The sequence below is a fragment of the Sinocyclocheilus rhinocerous genome, unplaced genomic scaffold, assembly GCF_001515625.1.
Source record: "Sinocyclocheilus rhinocerous isolate Xijiao unplaced genomic scaffold, SAMN03320098_v1.1 scaffold2516, whole genome shotgun sequence".
Lineage (NCBI taxonomy): Eukaryota > Metazoa > Chordata > Actinopteri > Cypriniformes > Cyprinidae > Sinocyclocheilus > Sinocyclocheilus rhinocerous.
Window position 1 is genome coordinate 382,677 of NW_015639821.1, and position 20,492 is coordinate 403,168.

Genomic DNA, 20,492 nt, shown 5'->3' on the forward strand with positions numbered 1-20,492 from the left:
GTGTGTGTGTGTGTGTGTGTGTGAGTGTGAGTGTGAGTCTGTGTGTGTGCGTGTGTGTGTGTGTTTTCAGAAACGTGAGCAATGTTTCGTCTGTTTTCTCTCAGAGATCTCGTGTCCAGTCAGAGGAATGTCAACATGACCACGCCGTCCAGAAACTTCTTCTCCACCTTCCTCCCTCAGGGCCGATGGGTCCCCGGGAAAACGGCCCCGGGGCCCCAATCCTCACCCACACAGGCCTCGCTGGGCCGGAAGGATCCCGCCGCCACAGCACAGGTACATCAGTCTTATTTTAACATCATTCAGATAATATGTGAACCTGGAGCACAAAAGCAGTCTTAAGTCGCTGGGGTATATTTGTAGCAATAGCCAAAAATACATTGTATGGGTCAAAATTATAAATTTTTCTTTTATGCCAAAAATCATTAGGATATTAATTTGTACTCATTAAAATACTTTACTATTAGATGTTTTAATTATTTATTTTAATTTAATTGTATTATTTACTTATTTAATATTTTTAAAGTTACATTATTGTTTTTGGTACTCATTCTTATACTGTATTGTCAGTGTATTATTGATTTATTTACTTATTTTAATCTGCTTTTTATTTAATTGTATTTACTTTGATTTTTATTATGTATTTATTAAGTTACGTTATTGTTTTTCTAGTCATTGTACTGTACTGTTTTTCATGTTATTTATTAGTTTTAATTTAATTTATTTATTTTATTTTAATTAACATGATTGTTTTTTTTCTACTCAATATTGTACTGTACTTAGATGCATTATTTATTTACTTATTTTAATCGAATTTTTATTTAATCAAATTTGTTTTTAATCGCATTTATTTTAATATCTTTCTTTCTACTCATTATTGTACAATGCGTTTTTCGTATTTTTATTTATTTTAATCAAGTTTTTATTTTATTGTCATCTTTTTTTATTATTTACTTATTTTTTTTGCATTGCTTTTCTTGAAGCATTTCCACAGACCCCTAGCACTTCCTTGTGGAAAACCCCTGATCTAGCAAACTAAATTTAAACCCTGTTTTTCTGTGTCTTTCTGCTAATCTAATGGTTTTTCTGCCTGTGATTTTTTTTTTTTTCAGTCTGCGAAGGCAAAAGATCCACCTTCTGCAAAAGACTTGAAGATGCCCACTGTTTCCACGGCGACGGTGGATTTGGCGACAGGTCATTCCCGACAGAGACGGCACCATGACCACGAGAAAGAGAGAAAAGAGCTGCTCTCCAAACTCCCACCGCAGGTCCGAGAAATTATCCAACAGCGCCGAACAAAGGCCTCTCTGTCTCTCTCACTCTCTTCCAGCATGTTCACTGCGTTTCTGCATTTTGCTCCTCACATGACACTGGCGCAACAGCAGCCACACACTTATCCATTGGTTTTTGTTTGGGAAGTACATTTCCTATTCATTTTCTTCATAGGGATTTCAAAAATTCTGATCCATAACCCAAACCAACAACCCAAAATGACATAAACATTAATCTGAAACAAAAAAAAACTCTTTGAAACTCAAGATACAAGACTGTGTTTTAGAGATATTTTATGATTTATTAGTTTTAATTTAATTAATTAATTTTATTTTAATTAACATGATTGTTTTTTCTACTCAATATTGTACTGTACTTAGATGCATTATTTATTTACTTATTTTAATCGAATTTTTATTTAATCAAATTTGTTTTTAATCGCATTTATTTTAATATCTTTTTTTCTACTCATTATTGTACAATGCGTTTTTCGTATTTTTATTTATTTTAATCAAGTTTTTATTTTATTGTCATCTTTTTTTATTATTTACTTTTTTTTTTTGCATTGCTTTTCTTGTAGCATTTCCACAGACCCCTAGCACTTCCTTGTGGAAAACCCCTGATCTAGCAAACTAAATTTAAACCCTGTTTTTCTGTGTCTTTCTGCTAATCTAATGGTTTTTCTGCCTGTGATTTTTTTTTTTTTCAGTCTGCGAAGGCAAAAGATCCACCTTCTGCAAAAGACTTGAAGATGCCCACTGTTTCCACGGCGACGGTGGATTTGGCGACAGGTCATTCCCGACAGAGACGGCACCATGACCACGAGAAAGAGAGAAAAGAGCTGCTCTCCAAACTCCCACCGCAGGTCCGAGAAATTATCCAACAGCGCCGAACAAAGGCCTCTCTGTCTCTCTCACTCTCTTCCAGCATGTTCACTGCGTTTCTGCATTTTGCTCCTCACATGACACTGGCGCAACAGCAGCCACACACTTATCCATTGGTTTTTGTTTGGGAAGTACATTTCCTATTCATTTTCTTCATAGGGATTTCAAAAATTCTGATCCATAACCCAAACCAACAACCCAAAATGACATAAACATTAATCTGAAACAAAAAAAAACTCTTTGAAACTCAAGATACAAGACTGTGTTTTAGAGATATTTTATGAGAGAATGAAGTACTAATCCCACAAAGAAATCCAGGTTTAAGGCAAAACCACGTTTGTTTTTCATGCACTGCTAAATTTTGAGGTTTTGCTTCCATAACATGTCTTCTTTCAGACTAGTGGAAAGAAAACATCCAAAATACACATTTAAGTGTTTATTTTATTGTGTCTGTGTCTGTACCCTGGTGGAAAAAAAGTACACTTCCATAATGTACTTAAAGTGCACTAATTTTGTACTCCATATATTAATAATTCGTCTTCAGTACTTCTTAAGATAATCTTAAGAACATCTAAGTGTACTCAACTGTGCTATTTTGAGACACCATGTATATGAACTAAAATGTGCTTTTAACATACTGTCTCTGTATTAAACAAATGTATTTAGTTACCACTTGTAGTAAATTTGAACCCATCTTTGTATACAAAGTACCTAAATACATTTGTTTAGCACATTTTAGTTCATATACATGGTATTTCAAAATAGCACAGTTGAGTACACCTAGATGTTCTTAAGATTATCTTAAGAAGTACTAAAGAAGAATTTTTTGTATATTAAGTGCGCGAAAATAGAGCACTTTAAGTACATTATGGAAGTGTACTTTTTTTCACCTGGGTAGATTTCAATTCCAATGCATGTCTTTAAAAGTTTTTTCTCCACTTCAGCACCACTTACATACACCAAAACTTACAGTTTTATTCCTCTCTATATTCTGAAGGATTTTACTGAGGGATTTGTTCATATATCATTCACACTGATGTATACAACATTTTATTCTTAAAAAAATGGTGAAAATGCATATATTTAAAGGCTGTGGGTTTGTTTCTCCACTTCAGCAGCACTTACATGCATCAAAACTTACAGTTTTATTCCTCTCTATATTCTGAAGGATTTTACTGAAGGGTTTGTTCATACATCATTCACATCATTTTTTATATTTACAACATTTTATTCCTAAAAACGTGGCGAAAATGTATTTTTTCTGTCTGTTGACAGTATTTTCTCATTTATGGAGTGATAAAAAGAGAAATCAAAAATCCCTTCTATAAAAACCTTTAACTCTAATACATCAACAAAATCAAACAAATACTTTGAACATGGCTTTATCTAATAATCTGATTTATTTTCTGGAAATAACATTATTTACACTGGGTTGAAATATAGTCTTTTTTAACAATAATTGACCTAAATAAAAAGTCCTCTGAATGTGATTACCATATTGGCCTCATTGTGCAAATTAGTGCATATTTAATTAGATAATGCCTCATTTGCATATTTAAACATAACATTTCAGAACACTTGTAATACAAAACTTGTCTTAACGAAAATGTTTTAATGTACTCATTTTTGTTAATGTTAATAAAAATACAACTGCTTATTGTTATTTCATGTCAGCTCAGGTCCATTAAATAATATTAACAGATACAGCTTTTGATTTTAATAATATATTAGTAATAATAATAATAATATATTAGTAAATGTTCAATTTAACATTAACTAAGATTAATAAACGCTTCAGAAGTATTTTTGTTGTTAGTAAACTAATGTCAACAAATGGAAACTTATTGTAAAGTATTACCAACAAAATTATTATAAAATATTCAGATATATACAAATATATATAAGTGGGTTTGGGAGTGTAGGAAGAACTTTGTGTCATTTGCAGTGCATCATGGGAGTGGGAGGTTACTGCTATTATTTCAGTTTGGATATTAAACGCGTTGAAATCCCACTGACTTCATCGTGATAGGTCTGTCTAGAACGTTTCTATGCATTATTGTGTTTGTGATCTTCACAGAGTTCAGAGAAGAAAAACGATTCGGATCCAGAAACTCAAACCGAAGCTCTTCCTGATCAAACAGACTCCACCAATCAGACGCGAGTCTGTGATGTGGGCGGAGCTTCAGTGGAGCAGCCCTTCATTAAACTGAGTCAGGAGGAGTATATAGAGCATCACTCATCCATCATGCACTGCAGGTGTGGACATTAAATATTGCTGTTCCTGCAGCAAAAACAATCATAATTTAGTTTTTCTTAAGCATTGTTCTCCTCTGACTCTTATAATTACACGGGCTGTTGGATGCTGTATGTAAATGAGCTCTGATGTGATGTGGTGTGGTGTTGGTCATCGTAGTTTCATCATATGTGACCCTGGACCACAAAATCAGTCATAAGGGTCAATTTTTCGAAATTGAGATTTATACATCATCTGAAAGCTAAATAAATACGCTTTCCATTGATGTATGGTTTGTTAGGATAGGACAATATTTGGCCGAGATACAACTATTTGAAAATCTGGAATCTGAGGGTGCAAAAAAATCTAAATATTGAGAAAATCATCTTTAAAGTTGTCCAAATGAAGTTCTTAGCAATGCATATTACTAATCAAAAATTAAGCTTTGATATATTTACGGTAGGAAATGTACAAAATATCTTCATGGAACATGATCTTTACTTAATATCCTAATGATTTTTGGCATAAAAGAAAAATTTATAATTTTGACCCATACAATGTATTTTTGGCTATTGCTACAAATATACCCCAGCGACTTAACACTGCTTTTGTGCTCCAGGGTCACATTTGTGTTCATCATATCATTGTGTTTTTAGGGTGGACTGCTCGGGCAGGAGAGTGGCCAGTCTGGATGTGGACGGGGTGGTGAAGGTTTGGGCCTTCAATCCCATCATGCAAACCAAAGCCACTATCATGTCCAAGTCCCCGCTGCTCTCTCTGGAATGGGCAGCCAAACCCGACAGACTGGTAAATAACGGCACTGTTCACCAATAAACACAGATAAAAAGATTTAGCTTCAGACGGCACATACATTATCAGCGTTTGCATTTTCAGGGGTGCAATTTAGCATGTTTGTATATTTAAGCTGTGAAATGTAAAAATGCAAAAAACAATCAAACACTAGTAAAAAGTTTGGGGTTGATAATTTTTAAAAATGTTTTATGTATGCAAAGATTTTTTTACATACAGAAGTCTCTTCTGCTCACCAAGGCTGCATTTATTTGATCAAAAATACAGTAAAAACAGTAATAGTGTGAAATATTATTAAAGTCTAAAACAGCGGTTTTCTATTTGAATCAGTGTTATTTTAGTACCTTTGAGATACTCAGTTTTTGTTAAAGGGGTCATATGATGCGATTTCATTTTTTCCTTTCTCTTTGGAGTGTTACAAGCTCTTGGTGCATAAAGAAGTTCTGTAAATTTGCAAAGACTAAAGTCTCAAATCCAAAGAGATATTCTTTATAAAAGTTAAGAGTCAGCCACACCCCCCTAAAACGGCTCGTTCGAACACGCCCCCACATATCTACCACACTATGTGGGAAGATTTGCATAACACCGCCCAAATGTTCACGCAAAGAAAGAAGGCGTAACTTTTATTCTCGCTGTAGTATTGTTGACGCTGCAGCCATGTCGTGAAGACGCTGTGTGCTTCGTTGTGAAAGCGAAGTTCTTTTTAGCAGCATCATATGACCCCTTTAATATTTTGAATTAATTTTTTTATTTTCTGCTTATACTTTATTTTTAGTTCAACTTTGTCATTTTTATTATTAGGTTTTGTTTTTAAATATCTCTATAGTTTGTATTGATTTTTAGTCATTCATTTTAGCCTAATTTGTTTGTTGTTTTATTTTATTGCAAGTGCTAAATTTTTAATTTTTTTAATTTTAGTTAATTATAATAACCCTGACTTGAATCTATGTTAAACAGTAATTTATTTCTGTGATCAAAGCTGTATTTTCAGCATCATTACTCCAGTCTTCAGTGTCACATGACCTTCAGAAATCATTCTAATATGCTGATTTGCTTCTCAAGAAACATTTGATTATTATTATTAATGTTGAAAACAGTTGTGTTGCCCAGTATTTGTGTGGAAACCGTGATACATTTTATATTTCAGGATTCACAGATGCATAGAAAGTTCAAAAGAACAGCATTTATTTGAAATCGAAATCTTTTGCAACATTATAAATTCTTTACTGTCACTTTGGATCAATTTAATATATCCTTGCCGAATAAAAGTATTATTTTTTCAAATAATAACCATTTTAAACAGTTGTGTATTTTCATAACTAATTAGTATTTGGTGGTTTTATTGGTTTGTGTGGTGATTTTCGTCTTATAGCTGTTGCTCGGCAGTGGCGTCGGCACGGTAAAGCTTTACGACACGGATGCTAAGAAGAGCCTGTATGAGATGACCATAGACGACATCCATCCACGGTGAGTCCTCACAAATTACCCATAATGCACCAGGATTTTCATCTAAAAAAACATGCATAAACAATTTTTACATACATCTTATTACAAGTTATTGTTGCATACTGTTTCACTTTTTTTTTTTTTAAATAGTAGACGGTATACAGTATATATGCAGAAGATTCCTATTCCATTCTGAGCTTCCTGCATGTGTTCAGGATCCTGTCGCTAGCCTGCAGTCCGAGCGGAACGTCGTTCGTCTGCTCTGCCGCGGCTCCGGCTGCTCAATCTGGTGTTGTGATGGAGGGCGAAGCACGAGTTTCGGCTCCTGTATCCGGACAGCTGCTGCTGTGGGACACCAAGACCGTCAAACAGCAGGTACTGAAGCCAAACGGCACCCATACAGAAATGTATTGACTGAAAACTCACTGTAATGATGTTTGTCTTGTTGCATTCAGCTACAGTTTGCGCTGGAGCCGGGTCCGGTTGCCATAAACTGCACGGCGTTTAACCACAACGGAAACCTGCTGGTGACCGGAGCCGCAGACGGGATGATACGACTGTTCGGTAAGAAAGTTATCATGGTGACGGTTCAGCTGAGATTCAGATTTAGTCGCATGTATTCCTTTAGCGCTTTATACAAAACTAAGCAGTGTTACTATTTTAAATTTCATCAATTATAAACCAAATTTCAGCTGTTAAGCTCTACAGAAGACAATAGTGTCATTATTCAGATCAATTCAGTTCAATGTTGATTCAGTTCAGTGATTCAGTTCAGTTCAATATCAGTGTCAATGTTGCAAAGTACATTTATAAAATAAGTTCGATTCAGTACCAAAGTAGCTTTACAAAAGAAAATAGTGTCATTATTCAGATCAATTCAGTTCAATGTTGATTCAGTTCAGTTCAATGTCACTGTCAATGTTGCAAAGTTCATCATTTATAAAATAAGTTCAATTCAGTTCTAAAGGAGCCATACAAAAGAAAATGTTGTCATTATTCAGATCAATTTAGTGCAGTGCTGATTCAATTTAGTTCAGTGCTGATTCAATTTAGTTCAGCATTGATTCAGTTCAGTTCAGTTCAATATCAGTGTCAATGTTGCAAAGTTCATTTATAAAATAAGTTCAATTCAGTACCAAAGTAGCTTTACAAAAGAAAATAGTGTCATTATTTAAATCAATTCAGTTCAATGTTGATTCAGTTCAGTTCAATATCAGTGTCAATTTTGCAAAGTTCATTTATAAAATAAGTTCGATTCAGTACCAAAGTAGCTTTACAAAAGAAAATAGTGTCATTATTTAAATCAATTCAGTTCAATGTTGATTCAGTTCAGTTCAATATCAGTGTCAATGCTGCAAAGTTAATCATTTATAAAATAAGTTCGATTCAGTTCTAAAGTAGCTTTACAAAAGAAAATAATGTCATCATTCATATCAATTTAGTGCACTGTTGATTCAATTTAGTTCAATGCTGATTCAATTTAGTTCAGCATTAATTCAGTTCAGTTCAATAACAGTGTCGATGTTCCAGAGTTCATCAATTATGAAACAAATTCAATTTCAGCTGTAAAGCGGCTCTACAGGTGACAATAATTTAATTATTCAGCTCAATTTAGTTAAATATTGATTCAATTAATAACATTTCAGCTAAAGCAGCTCTACGGAAGACAATAGATCCATTTTCCAGCTCAGTTTAGTTCAGTGTTGATTCAGTTCAGTTCACTAACAGTGTCAAGCTCTACATAAGACAATAGTGTCATTATTTAGTTCAATTTTGTTCTCATCCAGTAGTGTCAGTGCAGTTAAATCGATAACATTACTGAATATTAATAATCTTTTAAACCCCATGTTGCTCGCATTTAATTTTGATGTTGAAGTGTTTGTTTCTGCTGTGTTTCTCTGCAGACATGCAGCGCTATGAGAGCGCGTTGAGCTGGAAGGCTCATGATGGTGAAGTGTACAGCGTGGAGTTCAGCTACGATGAGAATACCGTCTTCAGCATCGGCGAGGACGGGAAGGTGATGCGAATCTCTATGCTGTATTGCTTTCTACGCCACTCGTGTTTTAATAGCGTCTCTGATTTAAACTTCAGCAGCAAAAATGGTGTTCTAGTTGAGAAGTTTGATTCAGTTCCCTGTATCAGTTCAATATCTTTTAAGTTATGTGTTAAGTAATTAGTAATATTGTGTTTGTTGTCAGTTTGTGCAGTGGAATATCCACCGCTGTGGCGTGAAACAGTCGGAGTACTCGCTATCCCAGGATGCCGTGGGGCCGTTTGTCCTGTCGGGTTACAGCGGCTATAAACAGGTTCAGGTTCCACGCGGTCGACTCTTCGCTTTCGACTCTGAGGGCCAACATGTTCTCACCTGCTCCAGCAATGGAGGAAATATCTACCGGGTAAAAAAACACATTTAACATACACTCACACCTGTCAGGTGAGTCTAGTTCATTGAGGAATTGGTTGTTTTTTTTGTTTGTTTGTTTTTTGGTTTCATCGCTAGTATGTTGCTGTTTCTGTCATTATGAACGAGTGTTATTTTACTGTCATTGGTATACTTATATAGTTTTTATTAATATTTTGAACTAGTTTTTATTTTTGTCTTCCCTTTTACATTTTAATTTTAAAGTTTTAGTATTTTTTGTATAATTTTTATTATTTTTTTAATGTGTCTATACAGATTTTATTTAGTTTTAGTTATTTTAATACTTCAACTTATTTTATTTCAGCTAGTTGTAAGGGCAGCATTTTTCATTTTTGTTTAGTTTAAGTTTTTTATATTTTATTCCAGTTTACATTTGCTTTATTCAACAGTTATTAACAGTTAAAATGTATTTTTTTAGTTTTAGTAATTTTATTGATTTTCTCATTTTGATTAGTTTCTTTAAATGTTTCTATATTTAAAAAAAAAAATTTATTACAGTTTTAATTTTCGAATTTATTTAATTTTCGAATTTATTTTTCGACTTAAACTAAACAAAAAGTGAGAAATGCTACTTTCGCAACTAGCTGAAATAAAATAAGTTGCAATAATAAAAAAGTTAAATTTTTTATATTTTATTTTATTTCAGTTATTTATTTTAATTATTTAGTTTTATGTTTTTGTGTTGTTCTCATTTTATTAGTTTTTAATATGTATAGTTTTTATTAAGTATTATTTCAAATTATTATTTTAATTTTAGTTATTTGAGTACTTAAGCTTAAACTAAACAAAAATGAGAAATGCTGCCTTGGCAACTATAGCTGAAATAAAATGTTGTTTTTTTTAAATATATTTTATTTATTTATTTTAGCTCAAGTATCAGGAATGTTTATTCGTGGATTTAGTTTTAATGTTATGGACCTAGCCTAATATCTGCTCTTCTCTTTTCTAGTTGAATAAGGCGGACGCGGGTCTGGAAAGCGTCTTGTCTCTTGGCGGTCATAAAGCGCCCGTCGTGACGGTTGATTGGTGCTCAGCGATGGACTGCGGCACCTGCCTCACCGCGTCTATGGACGGCAAGATCAAACTCAGCACGCTGCTCGCTCAGAAACCCTGAGCTCACAAAGCAAGTACAGCGGATCTGAAACGTGCATTTAGAGCCAGTGAGGATGATGATGACTGAAGCAGAATCTCTGCTAACGTTTAAATCACGTGATGTCTTATGAACCAATCATCCCTGATAGGTGACCATTAGAATATCAAAACAATGTTACTGATTTAAAGACCACAAATCTACATTTTCACTGAATGATATAACAGACCATATAGATCCAGAGAGTGATGACGTATTATATTTTTCATAAAGCATTTATGTTTCTTTGCGAGTTAGTGATGTCTGAGAATATGTGGAGAAATGTTACTTGAGAAAAGAACAAATGAACAATTGTTCAGTCAGGTCAGTGAGGAAGGGCATTAGCTTCACATTAATGTTTCTGTCCTTCTAAGATGGTGTTTATTTCTTACTTATGGAACCATAAAATGCAACTTAACCAAGTAATAAAGCATTTGAATGATGTTTAAACAAATTATAATTTTTTTTTGCATCCTGTTGTGCATTAAAAAACATGATCAAACAAAATCCTGTGCTTCATTTAAAGTGTGCTTTTGTGATTTAATTACAAATACAACGACAAACAAATGAATTTGAAATATATTCACAGCAATAGAATTACAAGTCTCTTAAAATGGTTTTAAAGCAAAAATAACCACTTAGATGAATGATTCAGTATAAATGTGTGTTATTTACTCATGTAAGCAGTTACAGATAGTTATGTAATGTCCTATATCATGGTATCCATGTGTAGATATTAAACCAGGTTTACTGTTTTTTTTTTTTATTATCTAGTCATGATTAGAGATTTGATTAAACAGGATTGGTTAGTAATTCTATCAGTTTCAACTCTCAAGTGTTAACATTTTCCATTGTAAGTGCATTCATGGTTCAGTTTTACAATCTGAGGGAAAAGTAGTTTGATTATTGGTAATTGAAAGGGATAAAACACACACACACACATACATCAGTAATTACTTACCATGGTGTTGTTCTATAGCTGTATGACCTTTCGTTTTCTGAACACGAGAGAAATTAAAAACGTCTTAATCGAGTTTGTTCTAATGGCAGTGAAGTGTGGCCATCTTTTCAAGCTTTACTAGCTGGTAAAAACAAACCGAAATGTCATTTATTATTTAGCGAAAAACTTGATTTCGACCGTTGCGCTTCTGTTTGAGTTCATGAGAGCGGCCGTTCGCGCCGAGCCAAATTCGCGCCAAATTTTTGAAATCAGTTCTCGCGGTCAAATCTGTAAACTGTCATTCTGACAGGAGACAGCTGTAACGGACGTGTTTACCTCAGAGAACCAATGCCTTAGGGCAGGAGTCGCAAACGAGTATTTTATAAGACGTTTGCATCCTTTCTTTAAAGTTCACTGCCATTATGTGATCAAGACGAGCAAACACATCTTTAAGTGTTCGGAAAAAGAAAAGGTCATACAGCTTTAGAACAGCAGCAACGTGAGTAAAAAATGAATGGATTTTATAGGCTTCAGTTATACTGAAGAAAATTCCTACGAACTGACCCATGAAGAGACACTCAATAAATACTTAAACATTCATCTTTTTAATGATATCTATTCACAGAATCACTTAAAACAACTTCATAGAAATGCATTTCCTTGATTGACAACTAGTCACAAAACTCTTCTATTAACAAACGAGGAAAACACAAGTACATTTTTCAGTAAGTTCAGGATCTTTTAATAGTAGATGTTGTTGCTGTTCTCTTTGTTTTCCATAACACATGAATGGAAAATATTATTTTATAAAAAAAAAAAACTCTTAGATCTGCCCAATTAATTCTGACCAAAGCATTAGGCCTATTTAAAAACCTACGATATCGGGGTGAGTAAAAATTTGTTAAAAAACTATTTTTATTTTATTTATTTACTTATTTTGAGTGATTTATTTTGATCTCTCTAAGTTAACCCAGGTAAGAATTGACCCATGAAGAGACAGTCATCATTCACCTTTTTAATGATATCCATTCACAGAATCATGCACATGAAGTAACTTAATAGAAATTGACAACTATGAAACTTGTCTTATAACATATACCCGAGGAAAACATGGTTTGTTCAAGATCTTTTAATTTTAGATGGCATTGTTATTTTCGTTGTCCATTAAATATGAAAAGAAAAAAAATCTCTCTTAGATCTGCTCAATTAATTCTGCCCAAAACTAGTCAAGCGCCACTTTCATTTCATTTTTTTATTTATTTATTTAATCAGGGACAATGCCCATTAATAGTACATAAATATGTAAAATGCGCCAGATTTAGCCAACACTGGCTAATTTTCATCCGCAGTCCCTTTTGGCAGGTTGATGTTAAGGACAGGAAGAAAATATAAACAGAATATTAATACACCAAATTAAAAACAAGGACTTATATGGAAACACAAAATTACAGACTACCATACCATATCCATAAACCACTATAAATGATCACAATTTTGATGGGCCAATAACCATATTTTCAGCTTTTTCGAGAAACCACAGTGTCCTGTTAATTGTTTTAATTCTTTCAGCTCTACTGGGAGTCTATTCCACTCATGTGTTCCTCTAAAAGCAAAGATAATTGACCAAAGGTAGTTTTTCTTAATGGCACATTACAATCACCTCTAATACCGGCACGAGTATACCGTCCTGTTATCTGATCAATGTAATCCTTAAAAACAGGTGGAGCAAAACCACACTGTAAAAAAAATTCTGTAAAATTTAAAAATTGTAAAAAATACGGTAGCAACGTTTTAGGTTTTACGGTTTTAACTTAAATTTACAGTGAAATACCATATTTTCATTAACTGATATAATGTTAATATACCAACATATTGAAGTAACACACAACCCTAATATACAAAACGGATAAGAAAAAACTAAGAAGAAACATAGTTATTTCAACAAAAAAACATCAAATTTGAAATGTAACGCAGGGAATTCTGGGAATGTCAATTTACGGTTATTCACTGTAAATTATAGTCTTTTTCACTTCCAAAAATGGTATACTACCATAAAATTAATGTCCAATACATGTAATGTCCAACACAGTCACCGTATATAGTAGGGGAATTTACCGTTAACCTTTTAACAGGTTTTTACTGTAGCATTTTTACAGTCTTTTACCGTTAAATTCACGGTCATTTTTTACAGTGCATTTAAGATCTTAAAAATAAGTACTAAATCAGCAAATTGAATCAAATGTTCCCAACTTAAAATAGAAAACTTAGTTAATATGCTACAATAGTGAAGATATATTTACTTATGATGTATTAAAAAAATTCCACCATATGATTTGTTTCTGAAACAACCAATCAGTTCAATCACAGCAGTACATGCGCATGTCGTTGAGGGCCGTGTCGTCTCCGACTCCCTTCGGCTGCTCCACCATCGTCTCGATGCCACAGATTCCTTTTCCTCCACACGTCTCGCTCCAGTCGCCCCATTCGCCCCACGACATCCCAGATCCCTGCAGCATTTCCGCATTTCCACTGCAGTTAAACCTAGAAATTCAGATGGGACAATACAATGATCACAACCAGAACTAGCCTATGAGTCCAACTGTCCAGCTCTTGGCGTTAAATAACTCTGGACGCTTGACCTGGTCACTTCATATCCATGTCAGATGAGCCTCATGCAGTGGCGTGTTTGTACAGCTTGTTATGGGACGCTGTGAAAACGACATTCAGCAATCCTGCTGCTTTAGGAAAACCGGTTGTCACAAGTTCATCACCTGATGTTGTTTGCGGCCGTGTCGTCCATGATCCCTTTGTAGGGTTCCACTCTCAGCTGAAAAGATGTCAGAAATCCACTCGAGCACCATTTGATATCTGACCATTTTCCCCAGCTGAGGAAAGAACGTGATAAGGAACACGTTGGTGGTATAACCAGTTATTTGTTAGTTAAATAAAAAATCCAGCTTGAATAGCTAAAAACTCTGATGATAGCAGCTCTGTTCCCAAACATAGAATTCTGCATTCTATTGTCTACATACACTCTAAAAAATGCTGGGTTGTTTCAACCCAACTTTGGGTCAAATATGGACTAACCCAACTTTTGGGTTAAAAATTTAATGTAAAAATTTAACCCAACGGTTGGGTTAGTCCATATTTGACCCAAAGTTGGGTTGAAACAACCCAGCATTTTTTAGAGTGTAGGCAGCAAATCCTTCATAAGATGCTCTCTATATAGGCAGCTCACTAGGTTTTGGAACAGAGCCTCTGTATTACGTCCAGTTCAAGCTCTTCACCTTCCTACATCGGACTGAACTGTGGCGTAGTCCTCGTACGGGCCCGATGAGCTTTTAGACGGGTTGATGCAGTGAAGACGAATCCCATTGAGCGCTGTGTTATCACCAACCAGCAGAGATTCCCACATATCTGCCACCTTCAGAAAAACAACAGCATGTGCTGTACTAATAACTTAATGCTTTATAGTCACACTGAGCAGGTTCATTATTATTAAACAAAAACTACTATAAAAAAATACATCGACTGAAATCAACTCAATTTAAAAAAAAAAAATTCTTGCAGTAAATATTTCTCATTTTCATTTATTTTAAGCTGAAGTATTAAAATGACAAAAAGTAGAAATATCTAAACCAAAATTAAAATAATAAATATTAAAATCTAAATAGACATAAACTAATAAACTGACAAAAATACAAAACAAATTTACTAGAACGTAATATAAAGTTAAAATTGAAAATATAAGAATAAAAACTAAATAAAAATATAAATACCATAACACCATATATATGATAATATGATATTTTACATGTGGTGTTTTATACATATAAATAATCAGCTAGTTGGGTTTTGATATATTGTTTATGTGAGCATACTGTATGTATTGGATATACTGTACGTGAAGTTTAGATATTGAGGATTATGAAATCTATGTGTTTAGTTTTAGTTTATGACATTTTGGTGTTTGTTTCTTTATAAAGCTACGATGGCTATTTTCATGGCAAGAAAAAGGTTCAAATGTAGCAAAATATAAAAAGAAGAAATTAAAAAAAAAAATTTCTTCGAGTAAAAGATCTAAAATTTCTGGTGTGCAAATATCTGGCCTGATATTTTGTTGTCCTAATTACTATTAGATGCTGTGTATCAGAGCCATGATTAAAATTTTGATCATATCGCACACATGCCATAATACATATGTGAGCCTGGAGCACAAAAGCAGTCTTAAGTCGCTGAGGTATATTTGTAGCAATAGCCAACAATACATTGTATGGGTCAAAATTATCCTTTTTTTTTAAATGCCAAAAATCATTAGGATATTAAGTAAAGATCGTGTTCTATTAAAATATTTTGTAAATTTCCTACTGTAAATATATCAAAACTTAATTATTGATTAGTAATATGCATTGCTAAGAACTTCATTTGGACAACTTTAAACATGATTTTCTCAATATTTAGATGTTTTGCACCCTCAGATTCCAAAAATCATTAGAATATTAAGTAAAGATCATGTTCCATGAAGATATTTTGTAAATTTCCTACCGTAAATATATCAAAACTTAATTTTTGATTAGTAATATGCATTGCTAAGAACTTCATTTGGACAACTTTAAACATGATTTTCTCAATATTTAGATTTTTTGCACCCTCAGATTCCAGATTTTCAAATAGTTGTATCTCGACCAAATATTGTCCGATCCTAACAAACCATACATCAATGGAAAGCTTATTTATTCAGCTTTCAGATGATGTATACATCTCAATTTCGAGAAATTTGACCCTTATGACTGGTTTTGTGCTCCAGGGTCACATATTATAATAATATCATACCGTGTGCAACTGTAGAATTTACTATAGGTTAACATTAACATTAACTATAGTCTGCATGACTTAGATTGCAAAAACATAACTTCACAATAATCACTTATAACCAGACTAATCATTCATAATAAGATCAGGAACATGAATTACGAAAGTAAATAGTCAGTTTTGATTTTATGTGGAGCCACTGAACTTCACACTACTGTATACTGGTGATAGTCACTCACCTTAAGACTAAAGCCTGTGGCATACATTCCAGTCGGACACATTTCCTTCTGACCCCACGAGCCCCATCTCATCCCGTTATGGACCCTCAGCAAAGATCTGAAAGGTCTGCTGATGGTTCGCTCAAAGCGTCCTCCTGCGATCACATACGGCCCGAAAACAGCCAGCAGTGAAATCAACGTCAGAGAAATCAACTTGTACATGGTTTGAGAGCCGTCTTTATGTCTCCTGCTGGAGATCGGAACAGATGTGTGTGTGTGTGTGAGTGAGTGTGTGTGAGAGTGCGTGTGTGAGAGAGTGTGTGTGTGAGAGAGAGTGTGTGTGTGTTTGTGTGAGTGAGTGTGTGTGTGTGAGTGAGTGTGTGTGTGTGTGAGAGAGTGTGTGTATGAGTGTGTGTGTGAGAGTGTGTGTGTGAGAGTGCGTGTGTGAGAGAGTGTGTGTGTGTGTGAGAGAGTGTGTGTATGAGTGTGTGTGTGAGAGTGTGTGTGTGAGAGTGCGTGTGTGAGAGAGTGTGTGTGTGTGTGAGAGAGTGTGTGTATGAGTGTGTGTGTGAGAGTGTGTGTGTGAGAGTGCGTGTGTGAGAGAGTGTGTGTGTGTGTGAGAGAGTGTGTGTATGAGTGTGTGTGTGAGAGTGTGTGTGTGAGAGTGCGTGTGTGAGAGAGTGTGTGTGTGTGTGAGAGAGTGTGTGTATGAGTGTGTGTGTGAGAGTGTGTGTGTGTGTGTGTGAGTGAGTGTGTGTGTGTGTGAGAGAGTGTGTGTGTGAGAGAGAGTGTGTGTGTGTGTGAGAGAGTGTGTGTATGAGTGTGTGTGTGTGTGTTTGCCGGTTCGTCACAGAGCTCAGTGTTGGACATTGACCCTCCACCAACAGCTGGATCCAAGTCCAACCAGCACAGCAAATAGAACCTCGCTCCAAAACGTTATCAAAGTAAATATAAACTGATCAGTGGCCCAAGACATCAATAACCTGCAAATATACAAACACTGATCCAACAAAAATACCTGCAGGCCTATGTTTGACCGTGAGTGACCATACAAAGTGTTTTACTTGGTAATATGCCTCTAAAATACTGAGTTGCTTGTTTGATTTTATATCTTTAATGATTCAGACAGAAATATTTATAAAATAAATGCCGGGCATTTGCTTACAGGTTTACTGACATTTCCTGATGTAAATATCAATGCTTGCAAGTAAGCAAGAGTTAAAGGAACAGTTTGGCTAAAAATGTAAATTCAGTCATCATTTATTCTCCCTCGTGTCGTTCCAAACCTGTATGACTGTCTTTCTTCTGATGGGCACAGTGAGAATTTAAATAGCTATCATAAAGTATTTTCTTGACTGCTGAATATGTCTTCTGAAAAAAAACAAAAACATAAAAACAAGAATATATCATATATATCGGATCAATTCGCTAAAAACAAAAAAAATCTGTTTATCATTATTATTGTTCCATCCAGTAATCAGACACATTATTCAAAACTAAAATGATTGTGGATATTAAAGTCAATGATCTGCATGTTAACACAATCAGCTCAAATGCTGCTCATTGCCAGTAAAAGCATGAGCCCTTTGAAACAGCTTTGATTGATGAGTTCTCAATATTAATATTAAACAGATACTGTGAGCAGAAATCAACACTGAACACCAGCTCGAGTTCATGATACGAGAGCAATGAGGTCACATGACTCTCATCTTCCCAGCTCGAGTTCTTCCGTTTCCAGCTGATGAAACTTCAAAACAATAACATCAAAAATATAGCCGCAAGCTGCAATCATCTGGATCTGATCACAAATATCTCATGCAGATGAATACTGGAGGTGATATGATTGAAATGTGTGTGTGATACACAGTATGATACTGGATCTTATAGCTCATTTTCCATTTTTCTGATTGGCAGATCTCTATTCAGGATTATGGCTACTGTAATATTTTGCCAATAGTGCCATCTCAAGTTAAATGAAGACATTTTAATGTTACACTCTTTTTTTATTTAAAATTTTTTTTTTGCAGTGATTCCACATTTGGAAACCTTTCGGGGGACAGTTCCTAAAAGAATCATTTATTTATTAGTCTGAAGAATAATTCAATCTAATGAACCTTTTTCTACTATAAAGAATCTATAAAGTATAAAAAATTCTATACTTTATAACTCAATGTGCTAAAGGATGTGAAACTACAAGGTGTTTCTTAGAAAGAAACTTTAATGCTGATATTTGGCCCAAAAATAAAATCATAATGAGGATAATCCAGTCAAACTTGGCATTTTTGGGGGTCTTGATTATCCTGTTCTTTATTTTGTGATAATGCTGCTGATTGTGCATGATCCCTTACAAAACTGTGGTATGGTTCATGTTAGCTCATCATAGTCTTCTTGCTGTTTTTGTTGTGGTCCTCTTAAACCTGAAAGAAAAACCAAACTCAGTTGCTCTGCAGTATGTGACGATCTGAGTGTTTGATTGCGATCGCATCACCTTAATCGCAGCAGAACATGCGCGCGTCATTGAGAGCAGTGTCGTCTCCAAATTTCAGCTTCTCTTCTATCCGTGTCATGATGCCACACATCCCTCTTCCCTGACACAATGGGCTCCAGTCGCCCCACTCGCCCCTGTGTGTGCCGTCACCCAGCAGCAAAGACTCTCCACTGCAATTGAATCTGAAAAATGTGGCAGTATTTTGATAAACATGAAGCTTTGGAATGGTTTGCTTTGGCCAAGAAGAAATATACAGCCTATTAATTTACGCTTTATAGAACACTTACGATTGTGCTGTTGGTCATGTGATCACCTGCCATGCTTATATGTGACCCTGGACCACAAAACCAGTCATAAGGGTAAATTTTTTTTAAATGGAGATTTATGCAGAAAAATCTGTGCAAAATGTATGCAAAAAAAAAAAAAAATCTAAATATTGAGAAAATCACCTTTAAAGTTGTCCAAATGAAGTTCTTAGCAATGCATATTACTAATCAAAAATTAAGTTTTGATATATTTACGGAAGGAAATTTACAAAATATATTCATGGAACATGATCTTTACTTAATATCCTAATGATTTTTGGCATAAAAGAAAAATCGATAATTTTGAGCCATGCAATGTATTTTTGGCTATTGCTACAAATATACCCCAGCGACTTAAGACTGCTTTTGTGCTCCAGGGTCACATATTCAGTGATACTGCTTTAAGCATTTACTGTTTTTCAAAATCGGTCTGGAATGCACTGATTTCTACAAAGCCCCTCCTTCTGAAAAGCTCAGAGGGCTCTGATTGGCCAGCTGACTGAGTGCGCTGTGATTGGCTGAACACCGTGTGTCAGAAATGTAATGCCCGTTACTGTAATTTGCACAAAAAAAAACCTTTCTGGAAGAAAACTTAGGACTGGAATGAAGGTGTTCAGCGAGGGAGTTACTGATATAGAGAATAACTGGAGTAGACTTTGTGCTTTATAACTTCTTCATGCTCAAACAGCAATGTTTGAGAAAAGCACAATAGGTCCTCTTTAATTAAAGGGATAGTTCACCCAAAAATGAAAATTTGATGTTTATCTGCTTACCCCTTGATAACGCTCAACGACTCACAAAACAGCAACAGTATGACTTGTACTGCCACATGTTCACCTGATGTTGTTTGCGGCCGTGTCGTCTCCAATTCCTCGGGAAGATTCGACTCTCAGCTGAAAAGCTGTCAAGAATCCAGAAGGACACCATTTGATTTTTGTCCACTGACCCCAGCTGTGGAAAATTGCAATTTATGATTATTTCAAAGAATTTTAGTTCTTTGGAAAAACCTTTTATTTATTAGTTATTATTTATTTGTTAGTTTATTTATCTAGCTTATGAAGAAACCCTTCCTAACCTTTAAAGGTCCCATATTTTACACCTTTCTGGAGTTTTATTTTAGGTTTTGATGTCCTTAAGAAAATATAGTTGCGGTATAAGTACCAAAAACCATCACAATATATTTTTACAGCTCCTTTCTCAGGAGCTCTGCTGAGAACAGGTCGATTTTGGCCTGTCTAATTAATATTCATGAGCCTCTCTTCTGATTGGCCTGTTGTTTTCTGAGTGACGCACGGCCAGGCCAACCACAGGTAACTAGGGTCAGCGACGTCACAGTGCTAGCTGGAGGCAGCAAAACAAAGAGGAAACTGGAGGCGGCCCTTTCAAACCCGCGCAGATTCAGCTACATAAGGAGCTTAAAATATCTTGTTGTGATGTTGGGTGCCAGAATCGACGTAATACAGCCTCAAATTAGAAATTTGATCGCATATCTGCTGCCACTGCCAGACAAAAAAACCGACGACAGCTGTGGTTAAA

The 20,492-nt window shown here is 34.8% G+C and overlaps 3 protein-coding genes across 7 annotated transcripts in view; 1 reads left to right on the top strand and 2 right to left on the bottom strand.

The window, feature by feature from the left end:
- The window catches only part of wdr91 (WD repeat domain 91), a 23,857-nt gene extending 13,039 nt beyond the window's left edge, over positions 1–10,818 (top strand). Inside the window, exons 7-17 of one of the 2 annotated variants that reach the window (XM_016568064.1) lie at positions 105–273; positions 1,110–1,265; positions 4,231–4,409; positions 5,043–5,193; positions 6,569–6,663; positions 6,858–7,017; positions 7,098–7,206; positions 8,547–8,659; positions 8,841–9,038; positions 10,014–10,178; positions 10,212–10,818. In XM_016568064.1, the coding sequence (XP_016423550.1) occupies positions 105–273; positions 1,110–1,265; positions 4,231–4,409; positions 5,043–5,193; positions 6,569–6,663; positions 6,858–7,017; positions 7,098–7,206; positions 8,547–8,659; positions 8,841–9,038; positions 10,014–10,178 (1,495 nt within the window). In that variant the 3' untranslated portion in view covers positions 10,212–10,818. Of the gene's footprint in view, positions 1–104; positions 274–1,109; positions 1,266–4,230; positions 4,410–5,042; positions 5,194–6,568; positions 6,664–6,857; positions 7,018–7,097; positions 7,207–8,546; positions 8,660–8,840; positions 9,039–10,013 lie in introns of both variants that reach the window. The other variant, XM_016568065.1, reaches the window with a different exon arrangement.
- Positions 10,819–13,277: 2,459 nt separating this feature from the next.
- Positions 13,278–16,520, bottom strand: LOC107752177 (vitelline membrane outer layer protein 1 homolog). Of its 3 annotated transcripts, none has more exons than XM_016568072.1 (5): positions 16,491–16,520; positions 16,185–16,444; positions 14,421–14,557; positions 13,905–14,018; positions 13,278–13,674 (listed from the first exon to the last, which is right to left on the bottom strand). In XM_016568072.1, the coding sequence occupies exons 2-5, from the start codon at positions 16,383–16,385 to the stop codon at positions 13,491–13,493; spliced, it is 636 nt and encodes a 211-aa protein (XP_016423558.1). In that variant the 5' UTR covers positions 16,386–16,444; positions 16,491–16,520; the 3' UTR covers positions 13,278–13,490. The 3 variants fall into 3 exon arrangements, with proteins under 3 accessions (XP_016423558.1, XP_016423557.1, XP_016423555.1); XM_016568071.1 differs by having other exon boundaries at positions 16,185–16,438; positions 16,485–16,520; XM_016568069.1 differs by lacking the exon at positions 16,491–16,520 and having other exon boundaries at positions 16,185–16,478.
- Positions 16,521–18,317: 1,797 nt separating this feature from the next.
- Positions 18,318–20,492, bottom strand: part of LOC107752176 (vitelline membrane outer layer protein 1-like) — a 9,459-nt gene continuing 7,284 nt past the window's right edge. For both annotated transcript variants that reach the window (XM_016568068.1, XM_016568067.1), the window contains exons 3-5: positions 19,794–19,907; positions 18,652–18,833; positions 18,318–18,580 (exon numbers count right to left, since the gene is read on the bottom strand). In XM_016568068.1, coding sequence (XP_016423554.1) covers positions 18,653–18,833; positions 19,794–19,907 — 295 coding nt within the window. In that variant the 3' untranslated portion in view covers positions 18,318–18,580; position 18,652. The remainder of the gene's footprint in view (positions 18,581–18,651; positions 18,834–19,793; positions 19,908–20,492) is intronic.